Source organism: Rhinoderma darwinii, chromosome 2, assembly GCF_050947455.1.
Source record: "Rhinoderma darwinii isolate aRhiDar2 chromosome 2, aRhiDar2.hap1, whole genome shotgun sequence".
Taxonomy (NCBI): Eukaryota; Metazoa; Chordata; class Amphibia; order Anura; family Rhinodermatidae; genus Rhinoderma; species Rhinoderma darwinii.
This window is the reverse complement of record NC_134688.1, coordinates 312,539,602-312,558,624: the sequence shown is the minus strand read 5'-3', so window position 1 is coordinate 312,558,624 and position 19,023 is coordinate 312,539,602. Positions and strand designations below refer to the sequence as shown.

The 19,023-nt window shown below is 42.1% G+C and overlaps 1 protein-coding gene across 1 annotated transcript in view; it reads left to right on the top strand.

Moving 5' to 3' along the window:
• Positions 1-19,023, top strand: part of CACNA1S (calcium voltage-gated channel subunit alpha1 S) — a 960,893-nt gene that overhangs the window by 279,808 nt on the left and 662,062 nt on the right. Inside the window, exons 7-11 of the mRNA XM_075853532.1 lie at positions 4,356-4,555; positions 16,541-16,644; positions 16,740-16,888; positions 16,979-17,060; positions 17,146-17,306. Coding sequence (XP_075709647.1) covers positions 4,356-4,555; positions 16,541-16,644; positions 16,740-16,888; positions 16,979-17,060; positions 17,146-17,306 — 696 coding nt within the window. The remainder of the gene's footprint in view (positions 1-4,355; positions 4,556-16,540; positions 16,645-16,739; positions 16,889-16,978; positions 17,061-17,145; positions 17,307-19,023) is intronic.

The window sequence follows — 19,023 nt, the reverse complement described above, 5'->3', positions numbered from 1 at the left end:
TTGTAATACAGTTTGTTCTGTAACACAGAAAGTTTTAGCTGAGAAATGCAACTCAATATTTATTGCCAAGATACACAGGCCTCAGAATCAAAAGGAGCACAAAGTGGATTTTGGGGCCTCCGTTTTTTTAGAATATATTTTAGGCACCATGTCAGGCTTGAAGAGGTGCCAAAACTGAAAAAAAACAAAAAACAAAAGTGACCCCATTTTGGAAACTACACCACTCAAGGAATTTTTCTAGGGGTATAGTTAGCATTTTGACCCTACAGTTTTTTGCTGAATTCATTGGAATTAGTCTGTGAAGATGAAAATCTACTTTTTTTCTGAAAAAAATGTAGAAATGTTTTATTTTTACAAGGAATAAAGGAGAAAAAACACCCAAACATTTGTAAAGCAATTTCTCCCGATGATGGCAATATGTGGCAATAAACTGCTGGGCTTAGAAAGGAAGGAGCACTATTTGGCTTTTGGAGCTCAAATTTAGATGAAATGGTTTTTGGGTGTCATGTCGCAGTTACAAAGGCCATGTGGGACCAAAACAGTGGAAACCCCCCAAAAGTGACCCCCATTTGGGAAACTACACCACTTAAGGAATCTATCTAGGGGTATAGTGAGCACTTAGACCCCACTGGTCTTTTGCAGAATTTATTAGAATTAGGCCATGAAAATGAATATCAACATTATTTCCATTTCCAAAATGTCAAATTTTTTCATTTTCACAAAGAATAAGGCTGGGTTCACACAACCTATTTTCAGACGTAAACGAGGCGTATTATGCCTCGTTTTACTTCTGAAAATAGGGCTACCGTACGTCGGCAAACATCTGCCCATTCATTTGAATGGGTTTGCCGACGTACTGTGCAGACGACCTGTCATTTACGCGTCGTCGTTTGACAGCTGTCAAACGACGAAGCGTAAAATGACTGCCTCGCCAAGAAGTGCAGGACACTTCTTTGCAACGTAATTTGAGCCGTTCTTCATTGAATTCAATGAAGAGCAGCTCAAGATTACGAGCGTTAAAGACGCCTCGCATAATACGAGGAGGAGCTTTTACGTCTGAAACGAGGCAGCTGTTTTCTCCTGAAAACAGTCTCTGTCTTTTCAGACGTAAAAGCCTCTCATCGTGTGCACATACCCTAAAGGAGGAAAAAGTACCCCAACATTTGTAAAACAATTTTTCCCGTATATGGATATACCCCACTTGTGGTCATAGATGTTTTTTTTATTAGAACTTAATTAACCCTTTCCGGACTGATCCATTTTTTTTATTTTTATTTTTCGTTTTTCCCTCCCCGCGTTCCAAGAGCCATAACTTTTTTTATTTTTCCATCAATAGAGTGGTCTGAGGGCTTATTTCTTGCGGGAGGAATTGTAGTTTCTATTGACACCATTTAAAGTACCATTTAATGTACTGGGAAACTGAAAATAAAATTTGCTGCAGGCAGAACTTGGAAAAAACTGTGATTCCTCCATTGTTTTTTGGGTTTTGTTTTTACTGCTTTCACCGGGCAGTAAAAACTACAACTTAATTTTTTTCTGCGAGTCAATACAATTAGGGTGTAACCAAACTTATATAGTTTTTTTTATATTTTACTACTTTTACAAATCTATTTGTTAAAAAAAAATTGTTTTGTTTCACCACATACCAAGAGGCATAACTTTTTTTATTTTCTGGTCGATTGAGAGGTGTGAGGGCTTATTTGTTGCTGGACGAGCTGTAGTTTTTATTGGTACCATGTTTTGGTACATATATCTTTTTGAGCACTTTTTATTAAATTGTTTTTTAGAGCTAAGGTGACAAAAAAAATGCAATTTTGGTGTTTTAAATTTACAATTTTTTACGGCGTTCACTCTGCGAGATCAATAATAGTATATTGTAATAGTTCTGACTTTTATGGATGCAGCAATACCAATTTTGTGTATTTTTGACATTACTTTAGAGAAAAAATGGGAAAAGGGTTGTTTTTTGGACTTTAAATATTTATTCAATTTTTTTCACTAATAACTTTATTTACAATTTTTTTTTTACACATTTTATTAGTCCCCCTAGGGGACTTGAACCAGTAATCATTAGACCGGTTTTACAATATACTGCAATACTAATATATTGCAGTATTTTGTCATTTTGACAGGCTACAGTAACAGCGCCATCGCTGTTCCTCTCCGTTAGTCCCGGGTGTCAGCTGTAATACACAGCTGACACCCGCAGCATATGGCACGGGCTCAGCGCGTGAGCCCGCTCCATACATAACACTCTGCACCATGACATGCTATTAAGTCATGGTGCGCGAAAGGGTTAATGAGCAACGGATGGTGCAGAGTGAAAATTCTAATTTTACACTGATATGCCAGTTTAGTGCACAATATGTTGTGCCCAGTTTGTGCCACTGAAGATAAATACCTCATAAATTATTAATCGGGTTGTCCCAGGTATGGAGATACCATATCTGTGGACGTAAACTGCTGTTTAGGCATGCTGCAGGGCTAAGAAGGGAGGGAGCGCCATTTGGCTTTTGGAGCGCAGATTTTGCTTGGTGGTTGTTCTTTTTGGAGTTTTACTGGTATTTCGGTTAATAATGTGGGAGCATATGTAAGCTGTGCGGAGTACATCAGGGCATAATAAGAGGGTATAATAATGCGGTAAATAAATATTTCACAGATGTTTAGCCAGTGTCGCACATTTTGCGTCGCCATATTCTGAGAGCGAGAATTGTTTTATTTTTTCACTACCAGAGCTGTGTGAGGGTTTATTTGTTGCGGCACAATCTGTAATTTTTATTGGTACCATTTTGGGGTACATGCAATTTTTGATCACTTTTTATTCCATTTTCTGGCAAGCAAGGTGGCCAAAGAACATTAATTCTGACAATGTTTTTTTATTCTTTTTTTTTTATGGCCTTCACCGTGGGCTATAAATTAAGACAATTTGACTTTATTCTATGGGTTGATATGATTACGGCAATACCATATGTATATAGTTTTTTTTTATGTTTTGCAGCATTTGCCCAATAAAATCACTTTTTTTTAATCAAATTTCTTTTTTGTGTCACCGTATTCTGAGAGCCATAACTTTTATTATTTTTCAATCGAAAAAGCTGTGTAAGGACTTGTTTTCTGCGGGATGGGTTATAGTTTTTATTGGTACGATTTTGGGGTACATGCGACTTTTTGATCACTTTTTATTTTATATTTTGGAAGGCGTGCTGACAAAAATAATAGTGATTCTGGCAAAGTTTTTAACTTTTTTTTTTTTGCGGTATTCACCGTGCGGGAGAAATAATATTATAGTTTTATAGTTTGAGTTGTTACGAACAGGGTGATACCAAATATGTGTACTTTTTTAAACGTGTTCATTTTTTCCTATAATAAATTACTTATTATAGGAAAAATAGAATTTTTTGTTTTTGTAACTTATAACTTTTATTTTTACACTTTTCTAAAACATTTTTATTACCTTTTTGTTTTACTTTTTTTTTGTCCCACTACGGGACTTGAAGACTTTCTGCTCTGATCGCTGATAGAATACATTACACTACCTAACTGTATTTAACTTTTTACTTGCCTCTCTTTGTATGTCGTTGTTGTGGAATCAAAGAATGGTAGTTGCATAGCGCTAGAGTTTTGTGTTCATGGTGACAATGATCATATTGCTCAGTTTGCGCCAACCATTCCCCTCCCCCATCGGATATAAAATGAAAAAAAGTTACATTCCCCTCACCACTCCTCGTCACATTATCCAATCTGGGTTCCTTCAAGCTCCCTCAGCTTGCTGCAAACCGTACAAAGTCCTAATGCCAAGCAGCTTTATCGCCTTGTACACGATGCAGCAGTCAGCATTCTAAGTTCTGCATCACATAAAACTTATTGATGCTGCCCGGCATCAGTACATTGTATTAGCCGCGGTTTGCTGCGTGAACCTGAGTGGGATATAGTCTGATTAGGGAGGCAAGGTACGAGGCCCGGCACAGGCTTCTGCCTTGCTACGCGCCACAGTGAAATCTACGCATGCTAGGAGCTGGCATAGATTTCCGCTATAATTTATGCCAGTTTTCTGGTGTAAATTATAATAAAGTTGTGGGTGGCACCGCCATCTTTTGTCAAGCCAAGTGGCAAGTATGTCGAAAAATGCCAAAAAGTCAAAATTTTTAACGCAAATGGTGTCTTTTTCTGACTTTTCTACGCTAGAGAACTAGTGTAAAGAGGTTGATAAATTTCTCCAGAGGTCTTCCATGGACATGAAGAATTTACAAGCAATTTGCATGATGTGATTTTGAAATGTAAGGCACATATTTTAAATGCCAATGAATTATATGCCATATGAATTTATTAAATTATTCACATAATTCTATTTACAGACATTTTAGCCACTGTGGAGAAGTCTGCTCCTTGTAGCACTACAGGTCAAGGTCGTCAGTGCACAATCAATGGAACAGAGTGTAGGGGGTGGTGGCCAGGTCCCAACAATGGCATTTCTCATTTTGACAACTTTGGTTTTGCTATGCTGACTGTATACCAGTGTATAACTATGGAAGGGTGGACAGAAGTACTTTACTGGGTAAGTGTTGCACCATTGTGTTTTGCTTAAGTTTCTTACAATAAAATATTGTGTATAATCGATTTTATTCTAAATACTTTCTTTATTTATGGTACTAAATAATTAGATTTTTTGTACTCACCGTAAAATATATTGTTGTTAAATTCATTGGTGGACACAGCACCATGGGTTTATGCGCCAGCCGCTAGGAGGCTGCCACTAGAAAAACGAAAAAATTATAGGCTCCGCCCAGTTGGCTATGCCATCTACTGTTACACCAAGCTACCCTTGTACTAGGAGCAGTAGGGGAGTATAAAAGAAAAAATAACCAAAACACAAACATGTCCCGGACCCAGGAAAAAAAAACAGAACCACCTGGGAAAACAAGAACAAGCCACAAAGAAAAGAAAACAGAGTGTGGGACATGTGTCGCCCAATGAATTTTACGGTGAGTACAAAAATCCAATTTTCTCGTTAAATCATTCATTGGGGGACCACGGGATGTCCCAGAGCAGTCCCTGAGGGGGGGCAGAAAAAAAACACCATGTGAACAGGCTAACTCACAGCTGCCTGCAACACCATACAACCCAACTCTCAGAGAATTTCATAAAGGTAGAAGCCTCATGCCGGACCACCCAGGACGCAACAACCGCCTGCGTAGAGTGGCCAGTGACCGGAACGGAGGATCCCTAACTTTAGCGCAGTGGGCCTCCTTGATAGCCAGCCAAATCCACCTGGAAATGGTGACCTTAGAGCCCAGCCTGTCCTTGCGTGGGCCCTCCGGAAACACAAAAAGAGAGTCTGAGCAGCAAAAGGCCTCCGCAACTGAAAGATAAATTCGAAATGCTCGGTCCAGTCGGTGCAGAGAATGCTCCCTCTGATGAAAGGGGTTAGGACAGAACAAACGCGGAACAATGTTCTTATTGCGGTGGAAAGAAGACACCACCTTGGGAAGGGAGGACAGAACTGGCCGAAGTACCACCTTGTCCTTATGGAAGATCATGAAGGAGGATCTGCAAGATAAAGCAGCTAATTCAGACACCCTACGGACCTCTACCATAGGTTCAAACGGTAACGACTGAAGTTGAGATCCCAGGGCTCCAGGGGAGGACAATACAGAGGAGCACGGAAAGCCAGCGTACACTGAAAAAGAATCGACAAGGCAGAAATCTGACCCTTCAGTGTTGCCAGATTAAGTCCCTGGTCCATGCCTGTCTGAAGGAAGGACAGGATGCGCAGAGTAGAACAGCGAAGGAAGTGGAAGTGTTGAAGCTTACACCACCTAAAATATACCTGCCATGTGCGGTGGTAGATCCTCTGGGACTGAGGCTTTCGAGCCTTTACCATGGTCTTAATGACCGGTTCAGAGAAACTGTGAAACCTTAGAACCAAGGCTTCAACTGCCACACCGTCAAACGCATTCGAGGTAAAGTAGGGAGGGATAGAGGACCTTGGGAAAGGAGGTCATTTCACTGAGGTAGGGTCCAAGATGCATCTGCGAGCAGGAAGATGAGATCCGCATACCATGCCTTACGTGGCCAATCTGGAGCAACATCAATGGCTGGAACCCCTGCGTCCTTGACTTTTTTGAGGACTCAACACATGAGGGGAATAGGCAAGAAGAGGTAGATAAGGCTGAAATCAGACCAAGGAAGAACCAGTGCGTTGGCCCCTAATGTGCAAGGGTCCCTGGCGATGAATGCTGGGCACTTGCAGCGGAGGTGGGAGGCAAAGAGGTTCCCAGCAAGGGCAAGAATGCTGGAATATGGTCAGGTGAAGTGACCACTCTCCCGGGTCTAAGCGCCCCCAACTCAGGTAGTCCACATCCCTGTTGTCCACTACTGGAATGTGAACTGCCGAGAGGACAGGAAAGCGAAGCTCTGCCCAACAAAGGGACCGGGAGGCTTCCTTTCACACTGGCCTGTTCCAGGTGCCCCCTTGTTGATTCAAATGGGCAACTGGGGTAGAGTTGTCTGTCTGGACTCGAACCAGAAGGTCGTAAAGAGGGATGTTCAATGGAAGAGCGCCAGAAAAATGGCCCTCTAGGATGTCTAACTGGAGACGAGTCTCTGAGCTGGACCAGGAGGCGACTGAAGACTGGTCTCCAACCACACAGGCTGGCATCTGTCATGATTACCTGACAATGGAGGATGGCAAAGGGCTTCCCCAGGGATATTTTCGGGGAGGACAGCCACAATAACAGTTCTCAACGAACTGAGGGAATTGAAAGGTCCAAGGAGTCCTGAGACCTTTCCCAGAAAGCAAGAATCACCAACTGTAGAGGGCGAGTGTGAAACTGGCAAAAAGAGTTGCCTCGAATGAGGAAACCATCGTCCTAAGAACCCTTATGCAAAAACGAATGTGGCAGGGAGCATTCCTGTGCAGCTCTGATATTACCTTCCGGAGGGAATTGATTTTTAGTTCCGGAAGAAAAATCTTGCACACCTGGGTATCGAGGATCATGCCCAGCAACTCCATCATTTGAGAGGAGATGAGGGAGGACTTGTCCTTATTGACTATACACCCAAAACTTTGAAGGAAGTACAGGGTGATCTGAAGACTGGCCAAATTGTCCTGTTTGCAGGGCGCCTTCACCAAGAGGTCACTCAAGTATGCAATTACTGCGATCCACCCTGGATCGAAGAAGGGTCATGAGAACTGCCATGACTTTGGTGAAGACTTGGTGCAGTGGCCAAGACTAAGGAAAGTGCCATGAATTGGAAATAATTTGAACCCACCGTGAAGCGTTGAGACTGAGCAATGTGTATGTGAAGTTGAGCATCTCGGATGTGGACTGAAGACAGGAACTCGTGCATTTCCAAGGATGCCACGACTGAGCACAGAGATTCCATACGAAACCTGCGGACCTTGACGTGCCGATTGAGGCACTTGAGATCCAGGATAGGACTATGGGAACCATCCTTTTTTGGGATGGTGAAAAGGTTGGAGTAGAAGCCCTGGAGTCGCTCTGGACCTGGGACAGGGACAATGGTCCTTTGCTAGAGGAGAGCGTGAATGGCCCAGGTAAAGTTGAGCGCCCGGGCAGAGCACCGAGTTGACAGGAAGATCCAGCCTGGAGGAAAAATCTCCATTGTCTAATCTGTATGGTAATACATAATGTGCAATAGGTAAGGCAACAACACACAGGGAGAGCATGTAATATGCCTCTAGACTAAAGTCCACTAGCACATCCACCTTCAATGTAGTCTATAAAGTAATAGATGACTACCATACATAAATGATCAGCAAAACTTCATATTCATTACCTATGGCTGGCATGATGGCTATCAGTGATCTCAGGAGAGGAACACATCGACGCGTGTTTCGCACCCTTCGCCAGGAGAGGATGGTATTGTACTGGAATTTGGTGTAAATAATGAACCTGTATACTGGCGACCAATGGCGCATAGCGATTCATTAAGCCGTCCCACGTGGGTCTTCCGCGTCAGGAGTGTTCTGTGCAGTGGCAGATTTCTCCATCATCCGCACTTCTGCCCTGAGTCTGACAACTTCCGCCACAACATGTAGACGGCCAATCAAGCGCATGCGCACATCACCCTATGTGTAAAAAATCTAGTTTTATAGTCCGAATCTTGCGTACAGACTTTTCGGAGAACTAATTCAAAGAGGCATTCATGATGTTTTCAATATCAATCAACAGCCATCAATCCACGTCACGGTTGGTTAAACAAAATATGATATATATATATATATATATCTCTGTATGACAATGTCACACACTGAATCCTTTACAAGCACTGTAGAGGTAACATACACTGGAGTGCATCACACGACTATGCAGCACAGTGCGTACCAACGGTGGAGGAACGGATAAGGAAGATCACCTCCAGTGACCAACAACGGTGGTGAAATTCCCCACCCGGACCCCCACAGCAGCACATACTGCACCCCACACCACTGCGAGACACATATGACATATCAGTGTCAACAATATCACTCACTAAATCCTTTACAAACACTGTAGATATAACGTAAACTGGAGTGCATCACACCACTATGCAGTACAGCGTGCACCAGAGGAACGGATAGGGAAGACCACCACCAGTGCCCAACACCAGTGGTGGGGGTTCCCCACCCGGACCCCCACAGCAACACACATTGTACCCCACAACACTGCGAGACACATAGTAAATGAAAAAAATAGAAATACACACACACAAAGGTGTGTGTAGGGTTGGAACATGATCGGCGAAGGACACCACCCACACCAGTGAGCGGTGACAATCCACCGAGCACACCCCAACCAGGGATGCCAATAATACAACCGTACGTACAAACAAGGGCATATGTGGTAAAGGATAATATGTGTGAGATAATGACATATGTAATGTATACAAACTCAAAATATATAGAGAGTATAGAATTCATAATTTTATAAGTGATATCATGACCAAATATCATCTAAGCATTTATGTCCTTTACACCTCCTACCAAGGAGCAAATAAAAGATTTTAATAAGTGTAAACCTAAAGGAAGATATGGAGAGAGAGGGGAGATTTAACCACACTCCCCATAATTGTGCTACATTACAACACAGTGACTGTCCCTCAGTCACGGAACAGCCCGGTTAATGATCCAAACTGGTCAGGGAAGCAAAGGACAGGCCCACAATTACATATATACCACCATAATAAAGGAACTTAATACAAAGTGCTAGTATTACATATAAACAATTTATTAAAAATATAATTACTATAAAGATAGCGGTTGCTCATTCTGTGTACACACACAAAATTCAATAAGGGTGAACTCTTCTGTTTCACCAGTACATATAGAAAAGACCCCAATACCCACCACATTTCTCTCAATTTATTAGAGTAACTATACACATGTCCATCTTTACAAGTTCATCTCATAGATTCTCCTCACAACGTCAATCCTCCATTAGTCACAAAGATTCACTCGATATCTCTATACTAGAGTTGATCAAGGGTATATATCCAATTCCATATACTACCAAAATGAAAAACATATAGAGAATCATAAGAATAAAAACGTAAATATATTTACAAATAGGATGCAAAGCTTAGAGACTCGTTTGGCCACTTTGGTGACATAGTATCTAATGTCACAATCCACTTAAGTTCCCTATGTAATAGCTGTTTAAATACATCTCCTCTTCTGTTAAAATCTATTAATGCCTTTAACTCTTAAAAGTCTCCAATTTTAGTTGTGGAAATCTCTAAAGTGTCTAGTTCGTCCACATTATCTCTACATGTAATTCCCTTTATGTCCCGAATATGTTTCATCACACGAGTTCTCAATTTATATAGTGGACAATCTTATATCTCCTTTTGTCACTCAAACCCACAAAGCTATCAGTTCTCTCCATGACAGCACATGCCCCACAATGACCACACGATATATTGCCCCATCTGGGTCCCCTTGATCCAAAAAGATACGTGGAGGGTGAGGTATAGTGGCTAGGAACCAACATATCCTGTAGATTCGGACTGCGTATTGGTGTCATAGCCGGCTGGGTGGGTTAGAATTTTGGCTAAAGTTTTGTCTGTTTTCAAAACTGCCCAGTGTTTCTGAAAAATACCTCTCATTACATTCCACTGTTTGTTGTAACCCGAAATAAACCTTACCACCTCATCCGGCCCCTTCTTTACCTTTGGTATTAAGAGATCACTTTGTTTCTTCGATTTTGCATTATTAAATTCCTGTCTCACATATGTTTCCTTATGACCCCTTCTTTGAAATCTCGATATAAGATCCATAGATCGGGCTTCAAAGCATTCATCAGAGGAACAAATATGCCTCGCTCGGAGGAATTGTCATCTCGGAATTGCCTTTATAACATGTTTAGGATGGGAGGAATCTGCCATTAAATATGAATTGACTGAGGTCGCCTTTCTAAAGATATCAGTTTTAATTTTACCACCAGTCTCGTTCAGAATGTGAATATCCAAAAATTCAATTGCAGTTTTGCTGTATTTACTTACTAATTTAATGTTGACATCATTAGCGTTTAGATAGTACAAGAAACCTCCAAGATCATGTTCAGTACCTTGCCAGATAAACATAACATCATCAAGAAATCTTCGCCATGACAACACCGATGTCACATATGGGTTGTTATCACTTTGTATAATACTCCTCTCCCAAAAGCCCATAAACAAATTTGCATATGACGGGGCACATGTGGCCCCCATAGTCGACAAATTCAAGTAGCTCTAAAATTAGATCTACCATTTCTCTACCCAAATTGCCCATTTCTAGAAAAAAATCTGCAGGCTCTCAAACCATGCACATGGTCAATTGACGTATAGAGTGACTCTACATCACTAGTCACAATATACATATCCTCCTCTAGTTTTAAATCTTCCAGGGATATCAACATCTCTGTTGAGTTCCTGATATAGGAGGGGAGGGCCTCCACATGATGTCTCAAATAGTAATCAATAAAGCGGCAGATTGGTTAACAAAGACCACCGATCCCTGAAATGATCTGTCGACCTGGAGGGCAGATTACATTTTTATGTACTTTAGGTAAAAAGCATATTGTAGGAATTCTAGGTTCTATTACTTTTAAACCCTCATATACCTCCATAGGAATAACATTATTATCCACTGCTTGTTTCAAAATAGATTTAAGCTGCGAGCTAAAAATAGTGACTGGATTTTGTTGTAATACCCTAGAAGTGCCTGTATCATCTAGCTGTCATCTGGCCTCTTGTTCGTACATGATATTGGGCCATGCTACAATGTTGCCCCCCTTGTCCGCAGGTTTGAACACGATATCCTTCATGTTTCTTAGTTCTTTAAGGGCAGTACGTTCTGCTACACAATATCACTTATAAAATTATGAATTCTATACTCTATATATATATTTCGAGTTTGTATACATTACATATGTCATCATCTCACACATATTATCCTTTAACACATATGCCCTTGTTTTTACGTACGGTTGTATTATTGGCATCCCTGGTTGGGGTGTGCTCGGTGGATTGTCACCGCTCACTGATGTGGGTGATGTCCTTCGCCGATCACGCTCCAACCGTACACAGACCTTTGTATGTGTGTATTTCTATTTTTTCATTTACTATGTGTCTCTTAGTGTTGTGGGGTACAGTGTGTGCTGCTGTGGGGGTCCGGGTGGGGAACCCCCCACCACCGGTGTTGGGCACTGGTGGTGGTCTTCCCTATCCGTTCCTCTGGTGCACGCTGTACTGCATAGTGGTGTGATGCACTCCAGTTTACGTTATATCTACAGTGCTTGTAAAGGATTTAGTGTGTGATATTGTTGTACTGATATGTCATATGTGTCTCGCAGTGGTGTGGGGTGCAGTGTGTGCTGCTGTGGGGGTCCGGGGGAGGGACTTTCACCACTGGTGTTGGGCACTGTAGGTGATCTTCCCTATCCGTTCCTCCTCCGTTGGTACGCGCTGTGCTGCATAGTGGTGTGATGCACTCCAGTTTACGTTATATCTACAGTGCTTGTAAAGGATTTAGTGTGTGATATTGTTGTACTGATATGTCATATGTGTCTCGCAGTGGTGTGGGGTGCAGTGTGTGCTGCTGTGGGGGTCCGGGGGAGGGACTTTCACCACTGGTGTTGGGAACTGTAGGTGATCTTCCCTATCCGTTCCTCCTCCGTTGGTACGCGCTGTGCTGCATAGTGGTGTGATGCACTCCAGTTTACGTTATATCTACAGTGTTTGTAAAGGATTTAGTGTGTGATATTGTTGTACTGATATGTCATATGTGTCTCGCAGTGGTGTGGGGTGCAGTGTGTGCTGCTGTGGGGGTCCGGGTGGGGGACTTTCACCACCGGTGTTGGGCACTGGAGGTGATCTTCCCTATCCATTCCTCCTCCGTTGGTACGCACTGTGCTACATAGTCGTGTGATGCACTCCAGTGTATGTTACATCTACAGTGCTTGTAAAGGATTCAGTGTGTGACATTGTCATGCAGATATATATATATATATATATATATATATATATATATATATATATATATATATACATATTTTGTATAACCAACCGTGACGTGGATTGATGGCTGTTGGTTGATATTGAAAACATCATGAACTCCTCTTTGAAATAATTCTCAGAAAAGTCTGTACGGCAGATTCGGACTCTAAAACTAGTTTTTTTACACATAGGGTGATGTGCACATGCGCTTGATTTGCCATCTACATGTTGTGCCGGAAGTTGTCAGAGTCAGGACAGAAGTGCAGATGATGGAGAAATCTGACGCGGAAGACACACGTGTGCTTAATGAATTGCTATGCTCCATTGGTCACCAGTATACAGGTTCATTATTTAAACAAAATTCCAGTACACTAACATCACCTCCTGACGAAGGGTGTGAAACGCGCGTCGAGGAGTTCCTCTCCTGAGATCACTGATAGCCAACATGCCAGCCATAGGTAATGGATATGAAGTATTGCTGATCATTTATGTATGTTAGTCATCTATTACTTTATAGACTACATTGAAGGCGGATGTGCTAGTGGATTTCTGTCTAGAGGCATATTACATGCTCTCCCTGTGTGTTGTTGCCTTACCTATTGCACATTATGTATTACCATACAGATTAGGCAATGGTGGTTATTTCCTCATGATCTCTGAGTCTTTTTCTTTTTAAGTATGTTTTAATATTTGTATGTACATTTATGGAACAATAAAATGAATTTTTTGGACTAAATACATGTCTAAAGATCCTTTCTTGTATGGTATGGTAATATGAGACATACATAGGTTTATGTCTTATAGTTCTATAATTGCCCAAGGTGTATTATAGGTTCTAATTCTGGAGGAAAAATCTGTCTTGTATCTTGCCAACACTACCTTTCGGACCCAGGCATCTTCTATGCCTGCCAGCCATGTCTCCTTGAAGGAGAGCAGCCGTCACCCCACCCGAGGAACTAACTTGGGTCAGGGAAGACCTTCAGATTGAGGAGGTCCTCAGGGCAGTGTCAAGTCTAGCAGGCCAGTGGCGGGGCTGCCATGATGGTCTTGGCCTATAAGAGGAGCGCGGGGCCCGAGACGGACTCCAGTCTCAGGGAGATTACCTATGACGTGAGTGGGAGTTCTTAAAGGAACAAAACCTCTGAGAGTCAGGAAGAGTCAGCTGGGCGACGCCATGTACGCCGCTGGGGAAGTAAGATTCTTCTACCCCCTGCAGCATCGGCAATTAGTTTAACCAGATCTGGACCAAAGAGAAAGTTCTGTGCAAAAGGAAGAGCAAGCATAGCCTTCTTGCAGGCTGGCTAGAAATTTCAGCTGCGAATGCAGATAGCATGGCGAATAGCCATTACATTAGCAGTAGCCTTAGCGGAGGGGAGGGTCGCCTCAATGGAAGCATCACATAGACATGTAGATGCCTGGATCAGTTAGAAAGCCAGAAGAGAGTCCACCTGATGTGGCTTCCCTGAGGCGAGAGACCTGTTGAGCTGCTTTGCCAAGATTATGCAGGCTTTGCTAAAACAAGAAGCTGCAAACGAGAACCGGAGGGCAGCGCCAATGGCCAAGAAGGCAGCCCTGGCCACAGAATCCACCTTCTTATCGATGTGATCTTTAAGAGAAGCAGCACCCACTATGGGCAGAGTAGTTGCCTCAGACAGTTGAGCCTCAGGGGGATCCAGTAGTGGACAGGGGAACATGACGTCCATCCTTTTAGATGTGGGCAAAGGCCGGTCCGGGTGTTTACAAACTCCTTATGGTCAGGGAAACCCAGAGAGGGACGCCTCTGTCACCTAAATGTGATGTCCTCTTAAGATGAGCCAGGGATTTGCAGGATATCTGCCCGTCTGGATAAAATCCTGTATGGCAGGAGATGTAGAAGTGCCTTGCTCAGACTCCGAGTCGGAGTCACAGGAGTCCCCAGTAGAGGCAGTCTTGCCATATCACGAGCAGGGGTAGAAGCGGATTCACCTGCAGTGGCCCTATTCATTGAGGAAATTAAGGAAAATTAGTGTCACCTTTGAGACATTCCGGCCCGTTTGCAGGGCATGCCTGCAGAACTAGAACGGGAGCAATCACGGGAGAAGGGCTTGGCTAAATGGAAAACAATCTGCTCAGGCAGCCAGTTGAATTCTTTCACCATTCCTTGTGAGAGGTGGGCGTGGAAGACGCTTATTCCGGGAGGGCCAACTTCATAGTAGCGGTGGCCAGGGAGGGTTTGGGTAGCAGGCATTGAGAGCAGATAGGGTCAGACTGGCCACATGGGAACTTTGAATTGCATCGGGTGCAAGCAAAGTGCGTGACATTCCTGTGGGGGCAGGGATTTTTTGGGCTTTTCCCCTTGTAGTCATGAAGTGAAATGGAAGGAACCCTAAAGTAACAAATTCTAGCCGACAGGCTAGCCTACCGGACCCTGGGTGCTGTGTCCCACTGACAAGCCAACGATGTGGAGGAGATGCTGCCATTACTGCTTGAGTAAGCTGCAGGATGCCTTGCTGGAAAAAATTACTGCTGATGCTGAGAGAGGTGGAACAGGAATAAGGAAGTAAAAACCCCTCCCACAGGAAACCGAGCCCACTCTGCAAATGGATTGGAAGCCAAGACCATGTGACTAGAAACCGTCCTGCAACCAATTAGAAGCCGGAGACTGAAGGAAAGGGAGCGTATCTAAATGCGACCTAGATCTGGCCGAAGCCGGGGACTAAAGCTATGAAGCCTGCCGTGTATAGTGACTGAAAAATGGAGGCCTGGGGGTGCCCAAAAACAGAAAGGGGAACTGGCAAATGGACAGGGGGGAGCTTCGGAGGCTATATTCTTGCAGGAGAGGTAAAAGGGGACCCAGAAAACGGCCCAGCACAGCAACATAGAAACAAACAGCCCCAGCAGCATCAACTTAGGGGGAACCTCAAAGGGGGGCCACATGGTGAAACGCCTGGGGGAAATGAAGCACTCACCCATCTGGCATCTTCAGGCACATGCCTGGTCTCCTCTTCAGTGGTCTCACACTAAATAGTGGGTTCACTGGCATTCCTGCCATCTCTGCGGTGTAAAGATTCCAACTCAGCGCCCGCAGGGGGGTACGACTACTGTGGCATACACCCTGATGGCCCCCCTGCAACCTAAAATGGAAAAATAAATAAATAAAATGAAATAATAAAAAAAGCAGAAGACCTGTATGCAGGTCATGTCTGCCTCCTACGAACACTAGGCTAAAAACTGAGTAGTTTGGTGTAACAGGAGCGGGTATAGCCTACTGGGAGGAGCCAACACTTTTTTAGTTTTTCCTAGTGTCAATCTTCTAGCGGCAAGGGCATATACCCATGGTGCTGTATCCCCAATTAATCAATTAACGAGAAAATAATAATTCTAATGCTATTTCTAGTAGAACTGTGTCAAGCTAAAATAAAAATCTTTGGGCCACATTAATCAATGCAGTGCAACAGTAGAACTGATCATGGCAACCAATCATGGCTCAAGTTCCATTTATTATAGTGCTCTGGAAAAATGAGTGTGATTGTTTGCTATGGGCACCAAGGTCAGTTAAACTGTTAGGGTATGTTCACACGCTTAGCAAAAAAGTCTGAAAATACGGAGCTGCATTTTTCGCTGTGTTTTTTACGGCCGTTTTTGGAGCTATTTTTCTATTGAGTCAATGAAAAATGACTCCAAAAACGTCTCAAGAAGTAACATGCACCTCTTTTTCGCGGGCGTTTTTTACGTGGCCATTTATCAAATCGGCCGTGTAAAACAACGCCCCGTGGGAACAGAACGCCGTTTTCCCATTGAAATCAATGGGCAGATGTTTGGAGGCGTTCTGCCTCCGATTTTTCTGCCGAAAATAAGCTGTGTGAGCATACCCTTAGACAGTTTTAATAAATCAGGGAATATATAAAAATATATTTTATATTTCTATTTGTGGCTATGTATTTCTGGGAAACAGGCTTGTAAGGTTAATAGTTATTGATTATGATGGAAGCTAAAGACCTAAATAAAATTTTTACTGGTTTGGTGCACTTAAACTGTGATTATGCACATCAGATAGACAACCTTTCTCTTTCCCATTTAGGTAAATGATGCTATTGGAAATGAATGGCCCTGGATTTACTTTGTGAGCCTTATCCTACTGGGGTCCTTCTTTGTGCTAAATTTGGTGCTTGGAGTCCTGAGCGGGTATAACTTTTGACTTTTTTTTCTCAGTCACAAACTGTACCTTTAGTCAGACATTTGTTATGTCTATTTTAACCTTTTACCCTTATTCCCTGCAGGGAGTTTACAAAAGAACGTGAAAAAGCTAAATCTCGGGGTGCTTTTCAAAAGCTGCGAGAACAACAGGCTATGGATGAAGATTTACGGGGTTATTTGGACTGGATAACTCATGCGGAAGTAATGGATCCAGATATAGAACCGAGAGATGGTACGAGCTAAGAAATAACCGTTAGACAATACAATGTTTCCACTTGAGTTTCACTATTATATGATTTTTTTCCCTTTCTCTTTACCTTAGGGCTTTTACAGTTAGAGGAGGGTGGCTCAGAAACTGAAAGTCTGTATGAAATGGAGGGAATTAACAAATGTATCTCCTTTTTGTAAGTGAAGTGTAAGTGTAAGTTTTTAATTATACAATATCTATGCAAGCTTAAAATAGAAATATCTATTTATTGTTTTATTTAGTCGCCAGTGGCGTCAGTGGCATCGTCTGCTTCGGCGAAAAAGTCGTGCTCTTGTGAAGTCTAGATTCTTCTACTGGCTAGTTATCATCATTATACTTGTAAACACTGTCACCATTGCAACTGAACACCATAATCAACCCAAAGCACTTGCAAGAGCCCAAGGCAAGTACCATCTATTATCTCTATTTCATGTATTCTTGAATTCTAGCATAACTAGTCTTAATTTAATTAAAGCATACCAGTACTTTGATCGAAATTGGCAAAAAACTTCATAGCCTTGTAATATCAGAGTTCTATAGTGGTCTGCACTTGCAAGCACTATTCAGAATTTCCCTAACCACACCTCACACAGTGAAAGTGGACTGATAAAAAAAATCAGCTGATAAAACACAGAAAATGGACGGGGGGGGGGGGGGGATTTGGGTAGGCTTGGTCCAGGGCTATACCTAGACTTTTTTGTAGTAACTATTGAGCTACTGCTGCAGTCTAAAGGCCCTTTTACATGGGTCAATGATCTGGCAAACAAACGTTCAAACGACTGCACATTTCCGATCAATGCCCTGTCTAATCAGCTCGTCTGTGCAGCCAATAAAATGGCCTCTAGAGTAAACAGGGAGATGTGCTGCCGACATAATGGAAATTTATGAGGACAAACGATCGTAGTAACAATCACTTTTCCCCATACATAACCGATCATTTCTCCTTGTAAAACAAGCACCGATCGATGAGCTGTCTTATTCATTTCGGGCCGTGTAAAAGGACTCTTAACCCCTTCCCGGTGCAGCCACTTTTGACCTTCCTGACAGAGCCTTATTTTTCAAATCTGACATGTGTCACTTTATGTGGTAATAACTTTGGAATGCTTTTACCTATCCAAGCGATTCTGAGTTGTTTTTTTCTCGTGACACATTGGACTTAAAGTTAGTGGTAAAATTTGGTCGATATATTCAGTATTTAATTACGAAAAACACCAACATTTTGTGGAAAATATAAAAAAATTAGCATTTTTCTAAATTTAAATGTATCTGCTTGTAAGACAGATAATAATACCACACAAAATATTTGCTCATTAACATTTCCCTTATGTCTTCTTTAGATTGGCATAGTTTCTTGAACATCCTTTTATTTTTCTATCACGTAACAAGGTTTAGAACTTTAGCAGAAATTTGTGACATTTTCAAGAAAATTTCAAAAGGCTACCTTTTTAGGGACCAGTTCAGTTCTGAAGCGGCTTTGAGGGGCTTATACAATACAAACCCCCATAAGTCACCCTACTGCACCCCTCTAAGTATTCAAAACAGCATTTAGAATGTTTTTTTTTAACCCTTTAGGCGTTTCACAAGAATTAAAGTAAAGTAGAGGTGAAATTTAAAAATGTAACTTTTTTTTTGCAGATATTCATATTTAATAAAAAAATTCTGTAACATAGAAGGTTTTACCAGAGAAACACAACTCAATATTTATTGCACAGATTCTGCAGTTTTTTTAAATATCCCACATGCGGCCCTCGTGTGGTAATGTACTGAAGCACAGGCCTCAGAAGCAAAGGAGCACCTAGTGGATTTTGGGGCCTTCTTTTTATTAGAATTTTATAGAATTTTAGGCACCATGTCAGGTTTGAAGAGGTCTCGTGATGCCAAAACAAAAGAAACACCCTGAAAAATACCCAATTTTGGAAACTACACCCCACAAGGAATTCATCTAGATGTGTAGTGAGCATTTTGACCCATCAGGTGTTTCATAGATTTTATTAAAATTGGGACATGAAAACGAAAAATTCAAATTTTTTACAATAAGATGTCGTTTTAGCTAAAAAAAAACAACAATGTCCACAAGGAATAAAGAAGAAAAAGCCCAACAACATTTGTAAAGCAACTTC